The 20,431-nt window shown below is 41.5% G+C and overlaps 1 protein-coding gene and 1 pseudogene across 1 annotated transcript; both read left to right on the forward strand.

Moving 5' to 3' along the window:
• Positions 1-676: 676 nt before the first annotated feature.
• CHRNA1 (cholinergic receptor nicotinic alpha 1 subunit) lies at positions 677-15,357 on the forward strand. Its single transcript, XM_016134779.2, has 9 exons — positions 677-779; positions 5,921-6,066; positions 6,179-6,223; positions 7,284-7,393; positions 9,287-9,482; positions 9,965-10,202; positions 12,743-12,966; positions 14,440-14,679; positions 15,005-15,357. The coding sequence occupies exons 1-9, from the start codon at positions 737-739 to the stop codon at positions 15,134-15,136; spliced, it is 1,374 nt and encodes a 457-aa protein (XP_015990265.1). The 5' UTR covers positions 677-736; the 3' UTR covers positions 15,137-15,357.
• LOC118614692 lies at positions 13,730-13,848 on the forward strand (annotated as a pseudogene).
• Positions 15,358-20,431: the final 5,074 nt, after the last annotated feature.

A 20,431-nucleotide genomic window follows, 5' to 3' on the forward strand; every position in this document is an offset into this window, starting at 1 on the left:
CCGTTTTGTTCCAGCTAATGGCCCCACTGCGAGATAGGCATTGCCTGATACGAAGACAGGGGTTGGAACAGCCACTTTAGAAGCCAGTAAAACCAATTTTATGGACGAAGCCATCTTTGTTAAAAACCAAATCCAATCAAAGCTGGAGTCTCCAGCAGCAGATTCAGCACCAATCACACTGTTGTCAAATTCATTCTGTCGCAAAAGCCTCAGGCACTCTCAGCCTAGAGTGAACCAGAGCAAATGAATTTTCCTATGAGCAGAATGTGGACTTCTGTGATTTAGGGTGATCAGCATCTTACACACACAGACCAAGTGACCCTAATCAAATCAATCCACAGAGATGAGGTTCTGGTTTTCACAAAAGGGAGAGCTTTGCTCACCATTTAAAACTGTAAGTTTTCTTTTCTTTTTCTTTTCCTTTCTTTTTTTTTTTTTTTAAATAAGACCTGACTTATGGTGTATTTAAAACACAATGCAATTCACACGCAACTTGTCGAGGGTGTGGCAACTGTGTAAAGTGAGGCACCCTGTAATAATATAAGGCCCTCAGTGACTCCCTGGGCTCCAGGACTCTGGCTAGCCCAGCTGTCACTGCCACAAACAGGTGGTGTAAAACAATAGCTCCACTGAACCAACTCATTTTCCAAACCGTCTGGCAGCCAAGTGTCCAGCCAGAGTGCCGGCAAGCAGCACAGGTCTCCAGACTACCAGTGCGTGCCAGCACCCACGGCCCATGGAGCCCCAGCTGCTCCTCCTGTTCCTTGGTCTGTGCTCAGGTAAGCATCGGGGTTGGGGGGCTCTCCTTTGAGGCTGAAACACTAGACGCCCCCGACCTAGTCTGGCTTCTTTGACGGGAACACAGAATGGCAGGCTTCAGCAGCCTGAAACTGTTCAATCAGTTTCTCACCGATCTTGGCTTAGGTAACGATTTTTAGTTTGTTTTATCCAATTAAAATAGGAGCTGTTTGGTGAAAAGCTACAAAGTAGATATGCAGGTCTTGCCCCCCATCAGTGCCTGGCATCAGACTCATCCATACAAACGGGTTCAGCACTTCTACCTTTCTGGAACTGCTTTCATATTTGAACAACTGTCAGAACTTAGAGTGGCAACTTATAATCGTAAACAATATGGTTAACAAGTCCTTTTCTTGCTTCTGGAAAATTCTGATAATGAAGAGGATTGATTGACAGCTCCATGTGCTGGAGAGAGAATCCTATTCATAATTATAACTTAATTCTCTCCATAACAACGAAGTATTTTATAACTCTGTAAACTTCTGAAGTTAAAAAAGTTCATATGAATGCATTCTTGCCTTTTTTTTTTTTTAAAAAGGACATTACTATATGTAGGTTTGGGTTTGAATTGAAAATATAAAACCTTGCACAGCCCTTGACCTGCATTTGGCGCTCGAATTTGTTACAACACAGCAGCTGCAGTGCTGTCCTGGATCCCAAACTTCCGGTAGAGAGAAATAAGAGATGTTTGCCGATTGCTTCACATAAAAGTTTGCTGGTGACATCATCTCAACTGAAAAACAAGGCGGCTGACATTCTGTGATTTCTCTTCTCTCATATTGCTCTGACAATTATAGGCCTTCTAGGCAAAAGAGCCAAAGAGCTTTATTAGTAATATTTTTCAATAGCAGAGTTGAGGGAAATAGCCTAAACCCTAAAAAATTCATATAAATTATGTCCTGTGGGATTTGGGCCTAATCCAACCAAAGCTGGCCTGGTGGCGATGGTAGTGGTGGTGGTATTGCTGCTGCTGCTGCTGGTGTGTGTGTGTGTGTGTGTGTGTGTGTGTGTGTGTGTGTGTGTAGGCAAACATTATACTTAGTGAAAATTCTTAAGAAATACGCTTATATACAAGATCCTTAAGAAATGTCTTAGGATCCAAAGACTTTCAAAAATACATGTTTAGCTATTTTAAAAAGTATGTAAAATATATTTAGATCAAACCTGGAGTTCGTTGTATCAATTCACATGGATGGTTCACAGAAAGTTAGAGCTAAATGAGGTAGTCCAACATCTTCGATTTTTTATTGTAGGGAAACTGAGGCTGAAAGACATGCCTAAAGTCACTTAAATTATAAATCTTAGAAGGTGATCAGTTAGAGATTCCATTTGTTGTGTGCACAGTCAGAAAACACAGCCAGAAAACAGTCTGAAATTGCCAAAGGGAGCAAGATGACACCGCACCAGGATGAGATAAGAATTAGCCAAAGTGACTAGTAATAGCACAGAATTCCTTTTGCCCAGCTCAATGGGTATAAAAATGCAGGTTGGACCAGTATGGTACAAAACAATAACAACAACAACAACAACAACAACACTTTGAAATTATGGCTTGGTTCCCCTATTTAGAATCAGTTGTCTTTATGCCAAAATTCTTGTTTATATCACGGACGCTTTTTCCTGTGTTAGCTTAACACATAAAATTTCTGTTCTGTTTATAAAGCATTTTTTATTACAGCTTTTTCCTCTGTTCTGTCACGGGAATCCCAACTACTTCATTTCCATTTCTCTTATGGCTTATTACTTTCCAATCTGTTCACAGTTATTCACATAAATGACAAATGTCAATCTCTATGAGGGTAGGAAAACAGCATTCATGTTGGATTCACCTTCAAATACAAAGCTCTTAAAACAATGCTTAGCACATAGTGAATGCACAGCAAATACTTGATGAATGAATTAATGTTATTATCATCTGAATAAGGATAATGAAGATGATTTTGCTGAAAAGGGAGACTTTGACTTTATTTATTTGTATATATAGTTATTAATTTACACCCTGGCTTTTCCATAATGTATTACCGTGACTCATTGAATCCATGAAGGACTGGTTCAATTCTCCAGACCATGTTGGAGTTGGGAACAGAATCACAGAATTCTGATCTCAAGTCCTATAAGTTTTCTATCACTCTATCCTGTTTTGATAAGAAAAAAAGGAAAGAATACTAGGGAACTCAGTCTAAGAAATGGAGACCTTCTTGGAAATTCCTGAGTTTATAATAGAAGGAGCAAGGACCCTTGTTCCTGGCGAGGGTGGAGGAGCAGGAAGTGAGCGTCGCTGGAATGCTGACCACACCTGTCTCCCAGTCCTCCCTTCTCCCTGGTGGGCCACCAGCTTGGCCTGCATCGTTTTCCTGCTGCATAATGCTGACCATCTGCTCCATCTGTTGCTTTCTGGTCTCTTCTTCCTGTCAAACTGGAATAAACAGTCACTTGAAAATAAGCAACCCAGGCAATGCTAAAGCAAAAGCTTCAAAATCGGTGACCAAGGCACTCAGTGACCCATGCTAGTTCCATGCCCCCTTTGTGCTGGGTGGGGCCTCGGAGAGACAGAGGATTTCCTTGTCCCAGAGGCTCAGCAAGGTGATGTAAATACTGGGTCTTTGGATAACATGCTCCCTTGAAGGGTCCTCGAATGCCGGTGGTTTTTTTTGGGGGGGGTGGGGGGTCCATGTGAAAGTTCTTCATGGACCCTTTTGGGTTCAGAAAACTTTAATAACTAGAAATGAAGAGGTAGGTTGGATTAGGAGTTCCCTTTACAGAGCCCAGGGAGGTCATGATGAAGAGATTCAAGCTACATTGAAAGTTTCAAAAGTCCAAGTGGAAATGATAGCCTTACCTTTAGGGTGGCGTGGAAGAACAAGGGCCCTGGTGTCACACTGGCCCCGCTGACAATTCTCACTCTAAGTGGCTGGGAACCACGAATGTCCTACTCAACTGAACCTCAGTTTTCTCATTTGACAGGGGCAAGGATTTACCTCGTAGGACTGTCAGAAGGGTTCAGTAAGATGATATAAATGTAGGGCCTTTAATAAAGCTCTCCTGACTAATTAATGCACACATTTTGTGGGGGATGAAAATGTTACAACTTATTGTACAACATTGGTTATCTCAAACTGATCCACCAGAGTTCTGGGTGAGAACCAGTGGCCAAGAACGTGGGCTCGGGCTTCAAATCCTGGCTCCGCCACTTATTTAATCTGGGCAAGTCACTCACCTCTCCGCACCTCAGTTTCCTCATCTGTAAAGTGAGGACAGTAACAGTACATACTTTATCTGGTTATGAGGATTGAAAGAGTTAGTATATATATACCACGTAGAAGAGTGGCACATAACAAGCTGGATATGTCAGTTATTATTTTTATTAATAAAAATAGAAAGTGTATTACTTTTTACTTGATAATTATTTGTGGACAAACTCTTCTAAACTTAGGATCCAAGGAGAATAATAATAAAGAAAAATAACCTGTCTTAGAGGCCATAGGTTAACACTACGGGGGGAACAAAAGGGAGAGCATTTCACCCATCCGATTTTTAAATGTTTGTTGGCCCAGGAGGAAGGTATGGGGTTTCAGCAATAACCTGAGGAAAGGGGAGATCTGGTTACATGAATCAGGGCAAACGGACCATGTGTCTGCTTCCTTTGCCAACCCGGAACAGGCAATCCCCAATCCATGTAAGGTTTGAGTTACAAAGATCCTTCATAAGGCACTTGTCGGAATCTGGACTTGTTGGAATCTCATAAGAATAATGATATATGCAGTTGTGCTGTGTCCAGGACAGCCCACAACACACTTAGAATATTAAGTTAGTGCAAGAGTACAGGGCAGAACGACAGAGTTTTATTCCCAGCTCTGCCCTAGCTGCATGACCTTAGACAAGCCATTCGACCTCTCAGACTTTCAGGTGAGAATGCCTGCCTGCTCGTCTGCCCACCTGCCTCACGGGAAGATGGTAAGTACTGCATAACATAGGACCTAAAACGGCTGTGGGCTTTGAGAGTATTAGATGATATTGCCCTTCATCCTGAAGGAAAATGCAGTAAAGGTTCCTTGGAATCACTCATGCTTCAAATAGGAGCCCCAAATCCAGGTCAGCAAAGCACACATTTTTCACTCTCTCTTAACAATTTAACTGGGACATGTACCCACCAGCAATATTTTTTAACCTATGATAAAACACATGACATGAAATTTACCATGGTAAAATACATCCTATAGCATTACCATTTTAAAGTGAATGATTGATTTAGAGGCATTAAGTACATTCAAAATGTTATGCAACCATCACCACTATCTAGTTCCAGAACTTTCCATCACTGCAAAAGTAAACCCAGTACCCATGAGCAGTCACTCCCCATTACCTTCTTCCCAGCCCCAGTCCCTTGTAACAATTAATCTTCTTTCTGTCTCTATGGATTTACCTATTTTGGATATTTCATAAAAATGGAATTAAACAATATATGCCCTTTTGTATCTGATTTCTTCCACTTAGCATAATGTTTTCAAGGTTCATCCACGTTGTAGCATATATCAGTATTTCATTCCTTCTTATGGCTGAATAATATTCCACTGCATGGTTATACCACAATTTGTTCACTCACTTGCCTGTTGATAGACATTTGGGTTGTTTCCACCTTTTGGGTATTGTATATAGTGTTGCTATGAACATTCAGGTACAAAGTTTTTGTGTGAACAATTTTTTTGGAATATGCCCAGGATTGAAATTGCTAGGTCATATGGTAATTTTGTGTATAACTTGTTTGAGGAACTACCAAACTGTTTTCCACACTGGCTGCACCATTTTACATTCTCACCAGCAATATATAAGGGTTCCTGCTTCTCCACAGCCTCACCAATATTTGTCATTTTCTGTTTTGCTAATTACAGCCATCCTAATGAGTATAAGCCAACATCAGTTTTTGGCTGGCATGCCCCACTGAGAAGGGATCACACTGGCAGCTGTGCTTAGAAAGGAACTTAGGGAATTAAGAGCTGTATTTGGGAACTTCAAAAACAGGTCCTGTGTGCCTTCTGTTACCTGGTCACACCTCAGTTACTTGTGTTAGTGTGTGTGGAAGTGGGGAGCAGAATCTGACAGCATGTGTCATTTGCTGCCTCAGCTGACCTGGTCCTGGGCTCTGAACATGAGACTCGTCTGGTGGCAAAGCTGTTTGAAAACTACAACAGCGTGGTGCGGCCAGTGGAAGACCACCACCAGGCCGTGGAGGTCACCGTGGGCCTGCAGCTGATACAGCTCATCAGCGTGGTGAGACCTGAGTGCTCCGGGCTCCCCACAGCACCCACACCTCTCACCCTGGAGCTTCCTTCCCTTGGCTTCCCTCTCTGCCCCCTAAAGATGGGTCTTACCTTTTTTTCAGGATGAAGTAAATCAGATCGTGACAACCAATGTTCGACTAAAGCAGGTAATCCAGCTAGATGATTGCATTCGTGTTGTTTGTATTCACCCTGAAATTTAACCTGAGCCAAGAGGGATATATACCAAATGTTGAAAGTAAATGTTTTGGGGTAGTGGAATTATGGATCACATTTGTTGGTGTGTTTGTTTGTTTGTTTACTTTGCATTTTTTCTGTGTGTGTAAGTTTGCTAGGGCTGCTGTAAGCAAGAACAGAAATTGGGCAGCTCAAACAGCAGAAATTTATCGTCTCACAATTCTGTCCAAAAGTCCAAAATCAAGGTGTCGGCAGAATGGGTTCCTTCTGAGGGCTGGAAAGGAGAATCTGATCCAGGCTTCTCGCCATCACTCACTGTTGGCCGTCTCCATGTTCGCTCGGCATTCTTCCTGAATATGTATCTGTCTTTAAATGTCTCCTTCTTATAAAGACACCATTGTATTGGATTAGGGCGTACCTTAATAATCTCATTTTAACTTAATTACCTCTGTAAAGACTCCATCTCCAAATAAGGTCACATTCTGAGGTCCTGGGGCTGAGGACTGCATATGAAGTTGAGGAAGATGTAAGTCAATCCATAATATTATGTTATCCAAATTTGCTCTATTGGGCAAGTATTACTTTTATACTACAGGGAAAAAAATGTCATCCTTTTTTTAAAAAAAAAAAAATGATGCTGCCTGTTTGAGGAAAATGTCTACAATAGGGTCATTCTCTTTTCCTAGGACCGGCAATGTGGAATGGTAGCTCTGCTACCACCTAGGGGCATGACTTGGGGGCACCTTTATTTTCTCCACTGTAAAATGGGGTCAATAACCACTCTTACCTCACAGGATTTTGCTGTGAGGAGTAAAATGCTTAGAATGGTCCCTGCGTGTAGACAGTGCTGTATAAGCGTTTGCTGGTATTGTTAACTAAAGTGGAAGCTGAATTCTGAATCAAACTTTTCTTATTGGAGCAAAATTTCTCTCACTATTTGAATTACCATACCCATCCGAGCTCTCGATAACCCTAGATTGTTTTTTTTAAATGTCTTTAGCTTTTTAATTAGCTAAATGTCTTCATTTCTAGCAATGGGTAGATTACAACCTAAAATGGAATCCAGACGACTATGGCGGCGTGAAAAAAATTCACGTTCCCTCGGAAAAGATCTGGCACCCAGACATCGTTCTCTATAACAAGTAAGCAAACCAGACAGGATTGGGAGGGGACATCCTGGGGCAGGTGGAGCCCAAGTGCCCTAACGGAAGGGCTACCCATCTCCGTATGCTTCTCACCAGTGTTCACATTGAGTAACCCTTAAAAACCGAGTGCCAAGTTGACACGCTAGGGGTGCCATATGGTGTCTCATGTTATGAATAGAAACAATTATCAGAGCCAAATCAAATCAGGGCTGCGGGGTGAGGAACATTTAATCCCTGAGAGCTCCTGAAGGGTATATGGCAACTATCCAAGGAATCCAAACTTCCTATAATTCAATTCCGTGGAATTAAATGTCCTTCCTACCAGTAGGTCTGAACCACCCAGGGTTGTTAATCATCACATCCTCATGGCATCCCGAGATGCCACATTGCTGATAGCCCATGCAGCCCATCCATGCGCTCTGTGACAGACTGCATGTCGTGAAATTATAATGTGATTCAAGACACTCTGCTTTAATGACACGTTCATTATCATACGTCCTTCATTTGTCAGGGAATGTTCATTTCAAAGTGCATCCTTCCCAAGCAGGAGAATTTGACACTGGCCTCAAGGATTTGCAGTCTGACGTCTGGCGTGTGTTTGGGGCGAGCAGGAGGCAAGGGCCAGTGAATGGAAATGACATCCTTCAAGGCTGACCCTCCCCTGCTTTGATTTTCTACTACATATTTTCCAATTATACCTGGGATTTAAGCTTGAGCCAAATTATCCAATCACTTGTATAAGCTTTTCGGACCATTATGCTGAGAGAGCAGAGTATCTTGTGTTAGCAAAGTTTCTCTTTTGATAAGAATCTGAGGGAAGAGCTTAAAATCCTCTAGTCCTTTTGACAAGCTTGTTCAGGAACACTGTGGTGGGGAGAGAACCTGCTCCTAGGGAGAGACTTAGATGATCCTATGGCCTCTGCTTTTTGGGAAGGTCCAAAACCTCATAGTTATCTGGATAGAGCCCCACCCCTATCCCAAAAAAAACTGAGTGTGGAGTAAATCTCTTGAGTTATGAAGTGAGGCACCAATATATGCTACATGTTCCTGAAAGCTCTTGGCCGAGGCCTGGGACACAGGCTGTCCATGGGATGAGTGGACTGCAGAAGAGGCCTTTTATTATATTTACTATCTACCATGTTGGAATTTTAAAAACAAGATACTAATGCCAGCATTTGAAAATCTGGAAATATCACATTAAAATCTGGATATTTAGCCCTCTATAAAAATCTAACACTATAAATATGGAAATTTTGGATTAAAAAATTTAGATTTTCAGCTTCTAAGGAAAAATTCAAATACCTGGAGACACTGGATCTTCATTCCTACCAGGACACCACAGGCAGAGCTGAATGGTGCCTTATTTATAGGAGAAAGGGGCTCTCCCCTCCTCACAGCCTCACCCTTGACTCCTTCCTCACCTGCCTGGCCCTGGAGGCATCCGAGTTTGTGATCTCGCCCCACTGAGTTCTAAATAGTTCTTTAAAAGGCAGTAGACCCCTTTCTTAAACTGCTTATCACTGTAATGGGCCACTGGATGAGTTTTTATTTAAAATTCCTGTTTTTCCCCCCTGGCTAACTTACAGAGTATATTAGAAAGAGAGTAGATAGAGATTAATATTACAAATACCTACTAAGAACTGAGAAGAAAAAAATCTGGGATGCAGTGGAGGAGTGTTACCTGTTCTTTCTTTAAAACTGTAGATTCCCCGTTCTTTCCCAGGTAATCTGCCTCAGTGCTTAGACAGTGCTCAGGAATCCATCTCTTAGCAAGCACCCCAGTGATCTGGGGAACACTGGTCTAGCTAAGAAGCAACAATGCCGAAAGAAAAGCTTCTATCATTAGCACCTGGATAATTGGCAGCCGTCTCCTCTTTTGTCCTGTTGCAGTGCAGATGGTGACTTTGCCATCGTCAAGTTCACCAAAGTGCTCCTGGACTACACTGGCCACATCACGTGGACACCTCCGGCTATCTTTAAAAGCTACTGTGAGATCATCGTCACCCACTTTCCCTTTGATGAACAGAACTGTAGCATGAAGCTGGGCACCTGGACCTATGATGGCTCTGTGGTGGCCATCAACCCGGTGGGTGGTGATGTCATGTGATGAGGTTGGATTCAGCAAAAGCATGATTTAGCTCTCCAGGGCTGCCGTTTCATAATCATGGGCTCTCAGCACCCATTAGAACTTTGGGATCATGATGGTTAATGGATTGGTAAGGTTTCTGGATGTGCTGCACATGAGAACCACCTGGGAGCAGAGATGAAGTCTCTGTGCCCAGGCTCAGCACCAAAACTTTGGATTTAATTAGTCTGGGGTGGGGCTAAGGCACCAGTATTTTAAAGCTCCCAGGTGACTTGAATAGGTAACCAACAGGGGGAATCCCAGTAGTCCAAACCCCGTTATTTTATAGGAAAGGAATCTAAGACCCAAAAGTGGAAGTGACCCAGGGTCCCACCTGGGTATGTAACAGCACTGGAATCTGTTCCCTTGTCACAGTTGATTACAAAACCCTGTCTGTCCTCAGGGTGATGTGGCTAGGTTTTCAAAGTTTCATTTCATCTCAGGAAAGTGACCAGCCAGACCTGAGCAACTTCATGGAGAGTGGGGAATGGGTGATCAAGGAGTCCCGGGGCTGGAAGCACTGGGTGTTCTACGCCTGCTGCCCCTCCACCCCCTACCTGGACATCACCTACCACTTCGTCATGCAGCGCCTACCTCTCTACTTCATTGTCAATGTCATCATCCCCTGCCTGCTCTTCTCCTTCCTAACTGGCCTGGTATTCTACCTGCCCACAGACTCAGGTAGGTATGATTGCCACGGCTGCTGCTGCTGATATTGACAGATCTCATGCTGCTATTTGGAAAGAAGCCAGAAATAATCATGGGCTAATAAACAAATACAGGCAGATAGACCCAAATCATCATCACTGGGAGGACGCATTTACTGAGTGGCCACATGCAGTGGCGAAGGTCACTGTGGACAGAGCTCACAGCTGGAGCAGACTATGGAGCTGGCAGAGAGTTGAACGTGACCCTGAGATGCACATACATAGTTCAGTCTAGTTAAAGTGAATAACCACTAATACCTATTTGCTGAACACCTCCTGTGTCCCCAGAAGTATGCTGGATGCGGCATGGCTCACAGACACTCTTCATGCCACTTCCTCTATGCAGTCGCTTGCTCTGTACTGACTAGTCCAGGTCTGCCTCTTTTGCTCACTGCCAGAGCCTTGAAAATAGCTTTCGTATATCTGTTTTCCAGATGGCAGCATCTTCATACACAAGACCATACTTCCCAAGAGGCAATTCTTTCTCACATATCAGCCTGAACAACTTACCTCCTACTGAGTAATCACATCTGTGACATAATTTCACCAAATGACAACAACCCACATAAAACAGGAAAAGAGTGTGTGTGTGTATACATATATATACACATATATATATTCTTTTCCTGTACTGTCTACAATATATATACATATATTGTGCATATATATGTGTATATATATGTATATATGTGTATATATATGAATATATATGAATATATATATATATATATATGCCTGCCAGCAACTCGCTACTCATAAATAATTTATGGCAGACACATAGGGAAAAATAAGATGGTACAGACAGTTCTCAAACTTATGACAGGAAACAATTTTACCAAAATGATAAAAAGAAAAACTCACTGATGTCTAAACCCCACTTTCCAACAAGGAAAAAAAATTATGTCTTCATTCATTCAACATATAGTATTTGTTGAACAACAGTTCTGTGGCAGAGATACGGTAGAGAACAAGGCAGAATGCACCCACAGGATATATGTCTTAGTGGTTGTGCTTGTCTTTAAACAAATGATTACAAACAAATATTTTTAAAGTTTCTAATCAAATGAAGCTTCTTAAAGTGAAGAGAGAAAACACTAGTCAGGGAAATATGAAAACTAATCACAGTTTCTATAAACATTAAATGATTGATGCTTGAAAAGCATTTAGAACAGTGAGACTGCTTGATAAGCATTAGCTATTATTAGTATTACGATTATTAATCAAGAAATGTGATGTAATTTGATCAATGTTTTATATTTATAATTCTGTATTTTTTTCACTTCTTTTCACTTTCTCCCCACTAGGTAGCATTCTACCCACTAGGTAGAACTGATAATTTCTTGTTCGTATCCGCTCTGTATCCTGTATATACTCCTAGCATCTGGAAGCACACAGAAAGGAAAAAAGCTCCATTCTGGGAAGCAGCAAAACACAAAGGTTTCCCAGGACACCAACAGCAAGACCAGCCCAAACGAAATCCTTTCCAAAAGATCTCCACTGCATCGAAGGTGGTCAGGCCCCACAAAAACATTCCAGTGCCATTCAGCCCCCTCTTTCTTGCTTGCCATACTTGCCTGACGAGGACTCCAACAGGGAATTGTAAACCCCTGATATAGTAAGGCCCAGGGGAAAGAGATGGGAGAAGGGCACTCCCTGGCCCCTTAATATGTGAAACAAAACAAGAGAAAACAAGTCACCTTCTTAGATGGAAGTAGGTAGTGAGAAATCATTGATTTTGTTCTCTCAGTTTGGGTCTCACAGCTTGCTCCCGTAATGAGAAATTTTTACACATTCTTCTGGGCCATCTCTACGTCTGCTGAGTAACAAGGAGGCCAGGATGTGGTTTATTTTTGTGAGGTTTATGGCATTCTGCTGCAGACAGAAAAACTGCCACCTGGGGTCTAGCTTGCCACCCAGCTTGGCGTAACTTGGTTATCTGGGTTCCACTAAGAAATGGAATTCTCAAGCATGAGATGAAGAAGTCATTTCCTGCTTGGGAAGCTTCAATTGGAAATGCCTACCACTTGCCATTGTGAGCAGAGTTAAGGTGCCAAGGTCTCATAGGAAATTCTGCCCCCTCAAATTTCCCCAAATGATGCTTTGAGAAACATCCCTCTTACCTTTGGGTTTATGTCTTAGTCTGCAAAGGCTGCCGTAATGAAGTACACAGAAATATATCATCTCACAGTCCTGGAAGCCAGAGGTCCAAGATCAAGGTATTCACAGGGTTGGTTTCCTCTGACACCTCCCTCCTTGGCTTACAGATGGTGATCTTCTCCCTGTGTCCCCACATTGTCTTTCTTCTCTGTGTATATCTGTATCCTACTCTTCTCTTCTTATATGGACACCAGTCATACTGGATAAGACCTCATTTTAATTTAATTATCTCTTTAAAGGCCCTATCTCCAAATATAGTCACCGAGGTGCTGAGGCTTAAGACTTGAATATACAAATTTGGAGGAATCAACAATTCAGCCTGTAAGAGGTATTGTGTTTCTTCTTCATTTCGTCCAGGAGAGAAGATGACTCTGAGCATCTCTGTCCTGCTGTCCTTAACTGTGTTCCTTTTGGTCATCGTGGAACTGATTCCTTCTACCTCAAGTGCCGTGCCCTTGATTGGGAAATACATGCTGTTCACTATGGTGTTTGTCATCGCATCCATCATCATCACTGTCATTGTCATCAACACACACCACCGCTCTCCCAGCACCCACGTCATGCCAGAGTGGGTGCGGAAGGTGAGTGAGCCAGGCCCTTGCAAACTCTGCACAGGGCAGTCATTGCCTCAAGGACATCTGCAGGTCTCCCCTTCACCGTGGCCAGTGGAATTCTGGCTAACTCTGTGGGTACTTAGAACTGAAAGTCCTGTCTAGGCTGTAGGAGATTTTTGGACGGAACTTCCTTGGGCCTCTTTCCAGGGATAAGTAACTCTTGCAGCCTCCTCAGATAGAAAAGAAAAACAATTAACAAGGCTCACTCTTAATTCAAGATTAAAGAATCTCTTTGACTAGAGGAGACAAATGAATCACTGTCTTTTTATTCAAATGCTATGAAATTTTTGAGAATTCTGTTTGTCCTCCAATTTATGAACAGGTTACTTATTTTATTTTATTTTTTTTTTTTTTGCTGGTAGAATCTGCTGAGAATAAGGGCTAGAGATGGAGAGGGCTTGACGAGAGGTGGTCAAAGTGAGTTTTAGTGAGGAACTTGGTCTCCGATATTTACATTATTGAAAGTCAAAGTGTGTCAATGTTTGAACTGTATAAGTTTTCAATAAAACTTCACGGAGACACTAATGGCCAGGGTCTTTGGTGCAAAAGGCAAGAGATTGTCATGTATTCACAGAGAAACTACTACTTGTAGTGTTTTTTTTTAAAATTTATTTTTTATTTTGGAGGGCAGGGTGGGGAGAGCTGGAGGAGAAACAGCCCCTGTTCCTATAAAGATTGTTAGATGACTCCTGTCAAGACTTATATTGCATTTCTTCGGAAACAAAAGCAAAATTACGGTCATGCCACCTTGAACAAGCCCGAGCCCATCTGATTTCAAAAGCTAAGCAGGGTCGGGCCTGGTTAGTACTTGGATGGGAGACCACCTAGGAAGACCAGGTGCTGTAGGTGTAAAAAAAATAAAAAATAAGGGATTGTAAACTGACAAGGTCCTTGCAATCTGTGAGGTCAACCAAGGGTTGCCTCGCAAAAAAAAAAAAAAAAAACAAAAAACAAAAAAACAAAAAAAAAAACCAACAACAACAACCAAGAAACAAAAGAAAATAGTCTAGCTGTTTTGTGGGGCCAGAACCCTACATAATTTTTAGCCCAAGGGACCCTTTCTTTAACCATAAGATCCTGAGAACGCACGGCCTTAAAGGAAGCAGCTACCTATAGCAAGGTTCCAAAGCCTAAAGCTTTATTGGTTTCTTATGAGTTCGATAGCCGTGCACAGGCTCCCCCCAGTGGCAAACTGCTCACATGACAGAAACATCACTGTGAACCATAGTAATTTCACAGGCCACAGGATATGTATGAAGGAATCTTTGAGAAAATCTAATTAGTATAGTCTTTGTTTGTTTGTTTGTTTAAGGGCAAAGAAGCTGAGGTCCAAAAAAAAGCCGAATGACTTGCCTAAGTCCACACCACTAATTCAAAGTCAGAGTTTGATGCTTGCCCTGACAGCAATTATTCTCATAAATGGATTTCTTTTTGTGTTAGGTTTTTATTGACACAATCCCAAATATGATGTTCTTCTCCACAATGAAAAGACCATCCAGAGAAAAACAAGACAAAAAGATTTTTACAGAAGACATTGATATTTCTGACATTTCTGGGAAGCCGGGGCCTCCACCCATGGGCTTCCACTCTCCCCTGATCAAGCACCCTGAGGTGAAAAGCGCCATTGAAGGTGTCAAATACATCGCAGAGACCATGAAGTCAGACCAGGAGTCCAATAACGTAAGCTCTGTGGTTTGAAACCCACACCTTTGGATTTAAATGATCAGATGATCGAGCATAGATGGACGGGTTTGGCTTGATGGGGAGGTTGGCAGTAAGAGGCAGCTACTGACCTAAGATGTGCCTTGGTGACCACCTCTAGGCTACCTTAGTAAGACATCGCATTGTGAATGATCTATTCAAAAAATAAAGATCATGATGTTAGCTAAGGGATATTGAGGGCTTCGAGACCTACAAATTGAATGGGCCATAGAGGATGCATAGGATGCACATTCTAAGTCTAATGACCACCTTAACAACAATTCTCATGCTTTCCTCTTGCCAGGCGGCTGAGGAATGGAAGTATGTTGCAATGGTGATGGACCACATTCTCCTTGGAGTTTTCATGCTTGTCTGCATCATCGGAACCCTGGCCGTGTTTGCAGGTCGGCTCATTGAATTAAACCAGCAAGGATGAGCAGAAAGCTGAGCTGAGTCTCGCTCTGCCCCAGTGCCAGGCAGAGCAGAGAAAGGTGCGGAAGACAGGAAGAATTATCTACATGAATATAAGCTCACTTATCCAATATTTAATTTTCTGTATTTATGATTAATGATAATGATTTACATTTACATAAGGTTATGGCCTCAAAGTGTTTTCACATTACTTCTCTTTTCATGCCTGCTCTATCTGCCTGGAGAGTGAACCCTTTTAAGTAAACGAAGTGGATTGCTATAAGAAGTGTTCATTTCCAATGGTGTCTGGAAGAGTTTTGCCGAGAATAACTGACGTTTTCTGTTGGTTTCTTTTTTAATTTTTTTTAAAGCAAAGAATGTATCCTTTGCTTAAAAGCCGGTTTCGCACCTACTAGGAAAGCCTCATTTACCAGTTCCCAAAAGTTAAAGCATTTAATTCAGAGAGAAAAGAAGCAGTAGAAAGGAAAGAGGTAATTTCCAGAATGGCCATCAAAATGCAAACCACATCAAAAGCCCATGCTTTAAAGTAAATTTCTAGAACTGGGAGGTGAGGGGAGGGTTTCCCAGTCTAACACAGCACCTGAGTTTGATGCTCAGAGCTTGAGAGAAAACAGGTCCTCATTTGTACTAAGTGGAAGAGCTAGGCGCTGTGGGAATCATTTCACGTATACAATTTCTTGCATCATCATAACTTTCATAATGTCCCTATTTTACAAATAAGAAAACTGAACTTCAGGAAAGTTAAGTAAGTTCATTGCCCAGACAAGCAAGTAGAAGAACCTAGACCAAATCTGGATTCAAAGCAGCCCCAGGCTGGGTCAATTCAGCTGCTCATTTTCTCCCCCGTCCACCCCTGGCTCGATGTAGGCCATTCCATAACACTGGTCAGCGTTTTTGAGAGATTCAGTCTTAGTGTCAACCATCTTTCTGCCTTCCCAACTAAATTTTCCTCCAACCGCCCCCCACCTTGCAAATTCTTATCCCTAAAAGAGAGAAAATTATTTTTTTCTCCATAACAACCTTCTAATCGTAATATAATTTACTCAGAACTAGAAAATGTACAGCCCTGGGCTTGGATCACCAGAACACATCAGAGCTACGTCAGTGTCAGGAGAGAGTGAGGAATCGCACTCCTGGGCATCCCGTCTGAAACCAGGTCATCTCGATCTGCCTCTCCATTGGGGTCTCTATCATACCCAGGGCAGGACCGAGTGCCTTCATTTTAGAGTAAACTAAAGGGAAAACACTTTGATAGCTCCTCAAAAAACTAAACATAGTATTATCATATCATCCAGCAATTCCGCTTGTAGGTATATACCCAAAAGAATTGAAAGCAAGGACTTGCACAGATACTTTGTGCCACTGTTCACTGCAGCATTATTCATAATACTCAAAAGGTGAAAACAACTCAAGTGTCTGTCAGCAGATAAGGAAATGTCTCTCACACACACACACACACACACACACACACACACACACACACGAATATTATGCAGCCATAAAGAGGAATGAAATTCTGATATATGCTACTCTATGGATCAACCTTGAAAACATGCTAAGTGAAATAAACCAGATGCAAAAGGACAAATTCTACATGATTACACTTATATAATTTACCTAGAATAGGCAAGTTCATAGAGACAGAAGGTAGAGTAGTGGTTACCAGAGCTTGGGGGAGGGAGTGAGTTATTGCTTAATCTAGAGAGTTTCAGTTTAGAATGATGGAAAGTTTCCGGAAATGAATGGTGGTGATGACTACACAACACTGTGAATGTACTTAATGCCACTAAACTGTACACGTAAAAATGGCTAAGATGTATATTTTACTTATGAGCAAAAATTAAAAAATGAAAACAATGGTAAAAAGGATAAATTTCATGTTATATATGCTTTACCACAATTAGAAGGACAAAACAGTATTTGCTGTTTGTCTAATACATCGTACTTTCCCATGACTGACTATTGATTCAGGAACTTAAAAATCATTTCTCTTCTTCTCACTTTAAGGATAAGAAAACTAATGCTCAGAGAGGTGACCTCCCTCAGGTAATAGAGGTAGTTAGTGACAAACCAGGTTTCTTAATGTCTACTTTTGTACTATTTACATCAAATAACCCATCTCTTCCCCACAGCAAGGCCCTCCGGCCTGTTCCCCACCCTGCCCTGGTCCCAGAAGCCACAGAGTTGGCCTGGGTGGATAGGATAACGTTACAGCATGTAGCTCCATCAGCCCCTAAATGTCTATTCCATCAATCTGTCTCCAAGTGAAAGATTCTCACCTTTGGAATTTCTTCCTTAGTTAAGGCCTGGTCCCAGAAGGCCACCTAGAAGTCCACTGTTGGATGAATAGGTAAACAAAATATATATGTGTGTGTGTATATGAATATGAATATTATTATTCAGGTTTAAAAAGGAATGAAATTCTGACACATGCTACAATAGATGAACCTTGAAAACATGATGCTAAGTGAAATAAGTCAGAAGCAAAAGGACAAGTATTGCACGATTCCACATATATGAGATTCTTAGAGTAGTCAAATTCAGAGACAGGAAGTAGAATAGCGATTACTAGGGATGGAGGAGGAATGAGTCATTGCTTAATGAGTACAGAAGTTCTGATTAGGATGATGAAAAAGTTCTGGAAGTATGGAGTGGTGATGGTTGTACAACCTTGTGAGTGTTCTTAATGCCACTGAATTGTATACAGAAAGATAGTTAAGGTGATAAATTTTGTGTTATGTGTATTTGACCACAATAAATAGTGTTTTTTAAAGTCACAAACTGCTCCTTTCTTATCCTTGAAAATGTTCTCTAGGATTGTGTGAAAATGGGGCACCAATTGAGAAAATAGTTTCCTCTTGGGGGAATATTCACCTCTCTCCACAAACACCCTTAAAGGGAGTTGCTCCCTCCTAGAACCAAGCCCCAATGTATTTTCCCTTAGAAAGTTAGCCTGAAGAATATAGCAGAGAAATTGTTCCACTCCAAATTTCAATCACTTAGGGGTAAGTGACCCACCCGCCCCCCGGGGGCCTACAATGAGGGGCTCCCTGTCTCTTCTCAACCCTTGGGGTACCCCAAAATTTCCTCCCTATTAACCAGTGGAGGCCCTACTAAGGTGTTTTGTAATCGTATATTTTTTAGCCATAAAAATAAACCTCTTGAACAATCTTTATTTTCTGAACATCAACTTAACAAAATATTTTTAAGCCTATGTTTCCAGCCTCCTTTCTATAGCCTTTTGCTATATACCACGTATCACTTTATAGTATTTTCTTGTGTGCCCGTGTGATTTCAACTCCTAACTTAGACTCTTTCCAAAGTACAAAATTTGTATTTATGTTTATATATTCAAGTATTAGGTAAGTATTTGAAAAATGTGTTGAATAAATTAAGAGATAAGTGACTAGTTAAGCAACCTAAATTGTCATTAGAGTTCCCTCATTCTCTAATCCTACCTTGGTATAACTGGTCTAAACAAATGCCTGTGGCTTTAGCCGTATGAATTTCTTACTTGTCTGTGTTTATCCATATTATCACCATAGGCTTCACAACCCAAGAATATGCATAATTCTAGGACAAGCGGGTCTGTAAACACTTCTTGCACATCTCTATAAAGGCAGCTACTCCCACTGCAACTAACATGTGTCACTAAAATCATATCTACCTTTAAAGGCGCTTCTCAAAGGCTTTTGCCTCCAGGAAATCTTCCCCACTGCTCATGTCTTGTGCTTGTTTTGATTTCCCTCGTCATATCTACTGGGCCCACGATCTCTTGTGATGGCTGCTTCACTAATTACTTAATGATGAATGTCAATCTTCTGTCTTCACTGAGACTGTCACTCCCTGAAGAAGGAAGTGGGGGTCTTGCTACCTGTACCTCCTGTGGGACCTTTGGAAAGTTTCTTAACCCTTCCGAGTTTCAGAGTAAAACATGTAAATACCAACTCCGGAGCACTGGGAAAAGGGCTAATGCTCTGTGGGTGGGTGCTCCTTAAATAAAACCCTCCAGGGCCAGGATGATGTTCTAAGCCGCTTTTATCCTCCACTGAGCCCAGGAGAGGCTTGAGTGCCTATTATGTGTCCACAAATATTTGTTGAATTAAATTTTTTCTCCATATATTTTTATTGAGATATTCACATACCATAAAATTCACCATTCGAAAGTGTACAATTCAGTGGTTTTTCATCTGTTCACAAGGCCGTGTAACCATCATCACTATATCATTCCAGAACATTTATTTTCATCAACGCATCTCCGTTATATTTCTTTAAAGCTTTGTTTAGTTTTTAATGAATCAAAGAACATTTTGGTCTACAGCCATGCCACACTGAGCATGCTCCATCTCGTCTGATCAAACTGATAAGTTGCAGCAGTAGCAGCAGCAATATCCTGTGTTACCGATGAAGAAACGAAGACAAGGAAGGAACAGGAATCTTGCCCAAGGCCACACAGCTCGAAGGAGCAGTGCTGAGATTTTAGCCCAAGACATTCAGAGTCCACGTTCCTCACCACTCCTGCTACCTCTAGACCAGAGCATTATGATTTAACAACCAACCAACCCAAAACAAGCAAACACACAACCCTAAGCATTAAGAGCCCCTTTTCTCTCTTTCTCGACCTTGGCTGTGATTTTTTCTAAACGTGAAGGAATTGTCCACTGCTGGCCCTGGTCTAGATTTCGTAGGTGTCAAAAATCAAGAAGGCCTGGTTTTCACCCTCCAAAAGTGAAAAGAGGGAAGCAACAGTACAGGTAGAAGGTAACACACAAACACAGGTATTCAGGCATGGGAGGGTCTGGCCACTGGTGATGGCAGAGAGCTGGGACTATAGTTACAGAAAGAACCATACATGATGAAATAGTTCCGGGAAGATCAAAGGGATTATGTTTTCTCTTTAAGATGAAATTCAGATTTCTTAGCGAAAGTTGAATTTGGTCATGAACGGGGCAAATGTTCTTTCACTTTAAGCTCTTTTATTTTATTCACGGATAGCTATAAACACATTGATCTCTGTTTACCTTAATAATACCACCTCCTACATTTAAATTATCTCTACGCTGTCATTTATAAGGGGCTGTTTTTAGATGATAACAGTATACATTTTATTTGCTAGAAATGATGTCTCTGAAAAATAGTGTGTGAGTTTGATTTCGGTAATTCAAGTTTTTCGTTTCTTGGTTTTTGGCTTTTTTTGGTTTGGTTTGGTTTGGTTTTTTAAGTGTAAAGCACTAGAGAGCTTGCCATGGGGAAAAATTTGTAGAGAAGTTTTTAGTGAAGCAAGAAATTCTTTAAAATC

Source organism: Rousettus aegyptiacus, unplaced genomic scaffold, assembly GCF_014176215.1.
Source record: "Rousettus aegyptiacus isolate mRouAeg1 unplaced genomic scaffold, mRouAeg1.p scaffold_m13_p_2, whole genome shotgun sequence".
Taxonomy (NCBI): domain Eukaryota; kingdom Metazoa; phylum Chordata; class Mammalia; order Chiroptera; family Pteropodidae; genus Rousettus; species Rousettus aegyptiacus.

Bases quoted from the DNA above. Each gene is read 5' to 3' on its own strand.
- CHRNA1 (XM_016134779.2), top strand. From the start codon at position 737: ATGGAGCCCCAGCTGCTCCTCCTGTTCCTTGGTCTGTGCTCAG. The intron at 780-5,920 runs GTAAGCATCGGG...TTGCTGCCTCAG, and splicing joins GTTCCTTGGTCTGTGCTCAG to CTGACCTGGTCCTGGGCTCT. The intron at 6,224-7,283 runs GTAATCCAGCTA...CTTCATTTCTAG, and splicing joins CCAATGTTCGACTAAAGCAG to CAATGGGTAGATTACAACCT.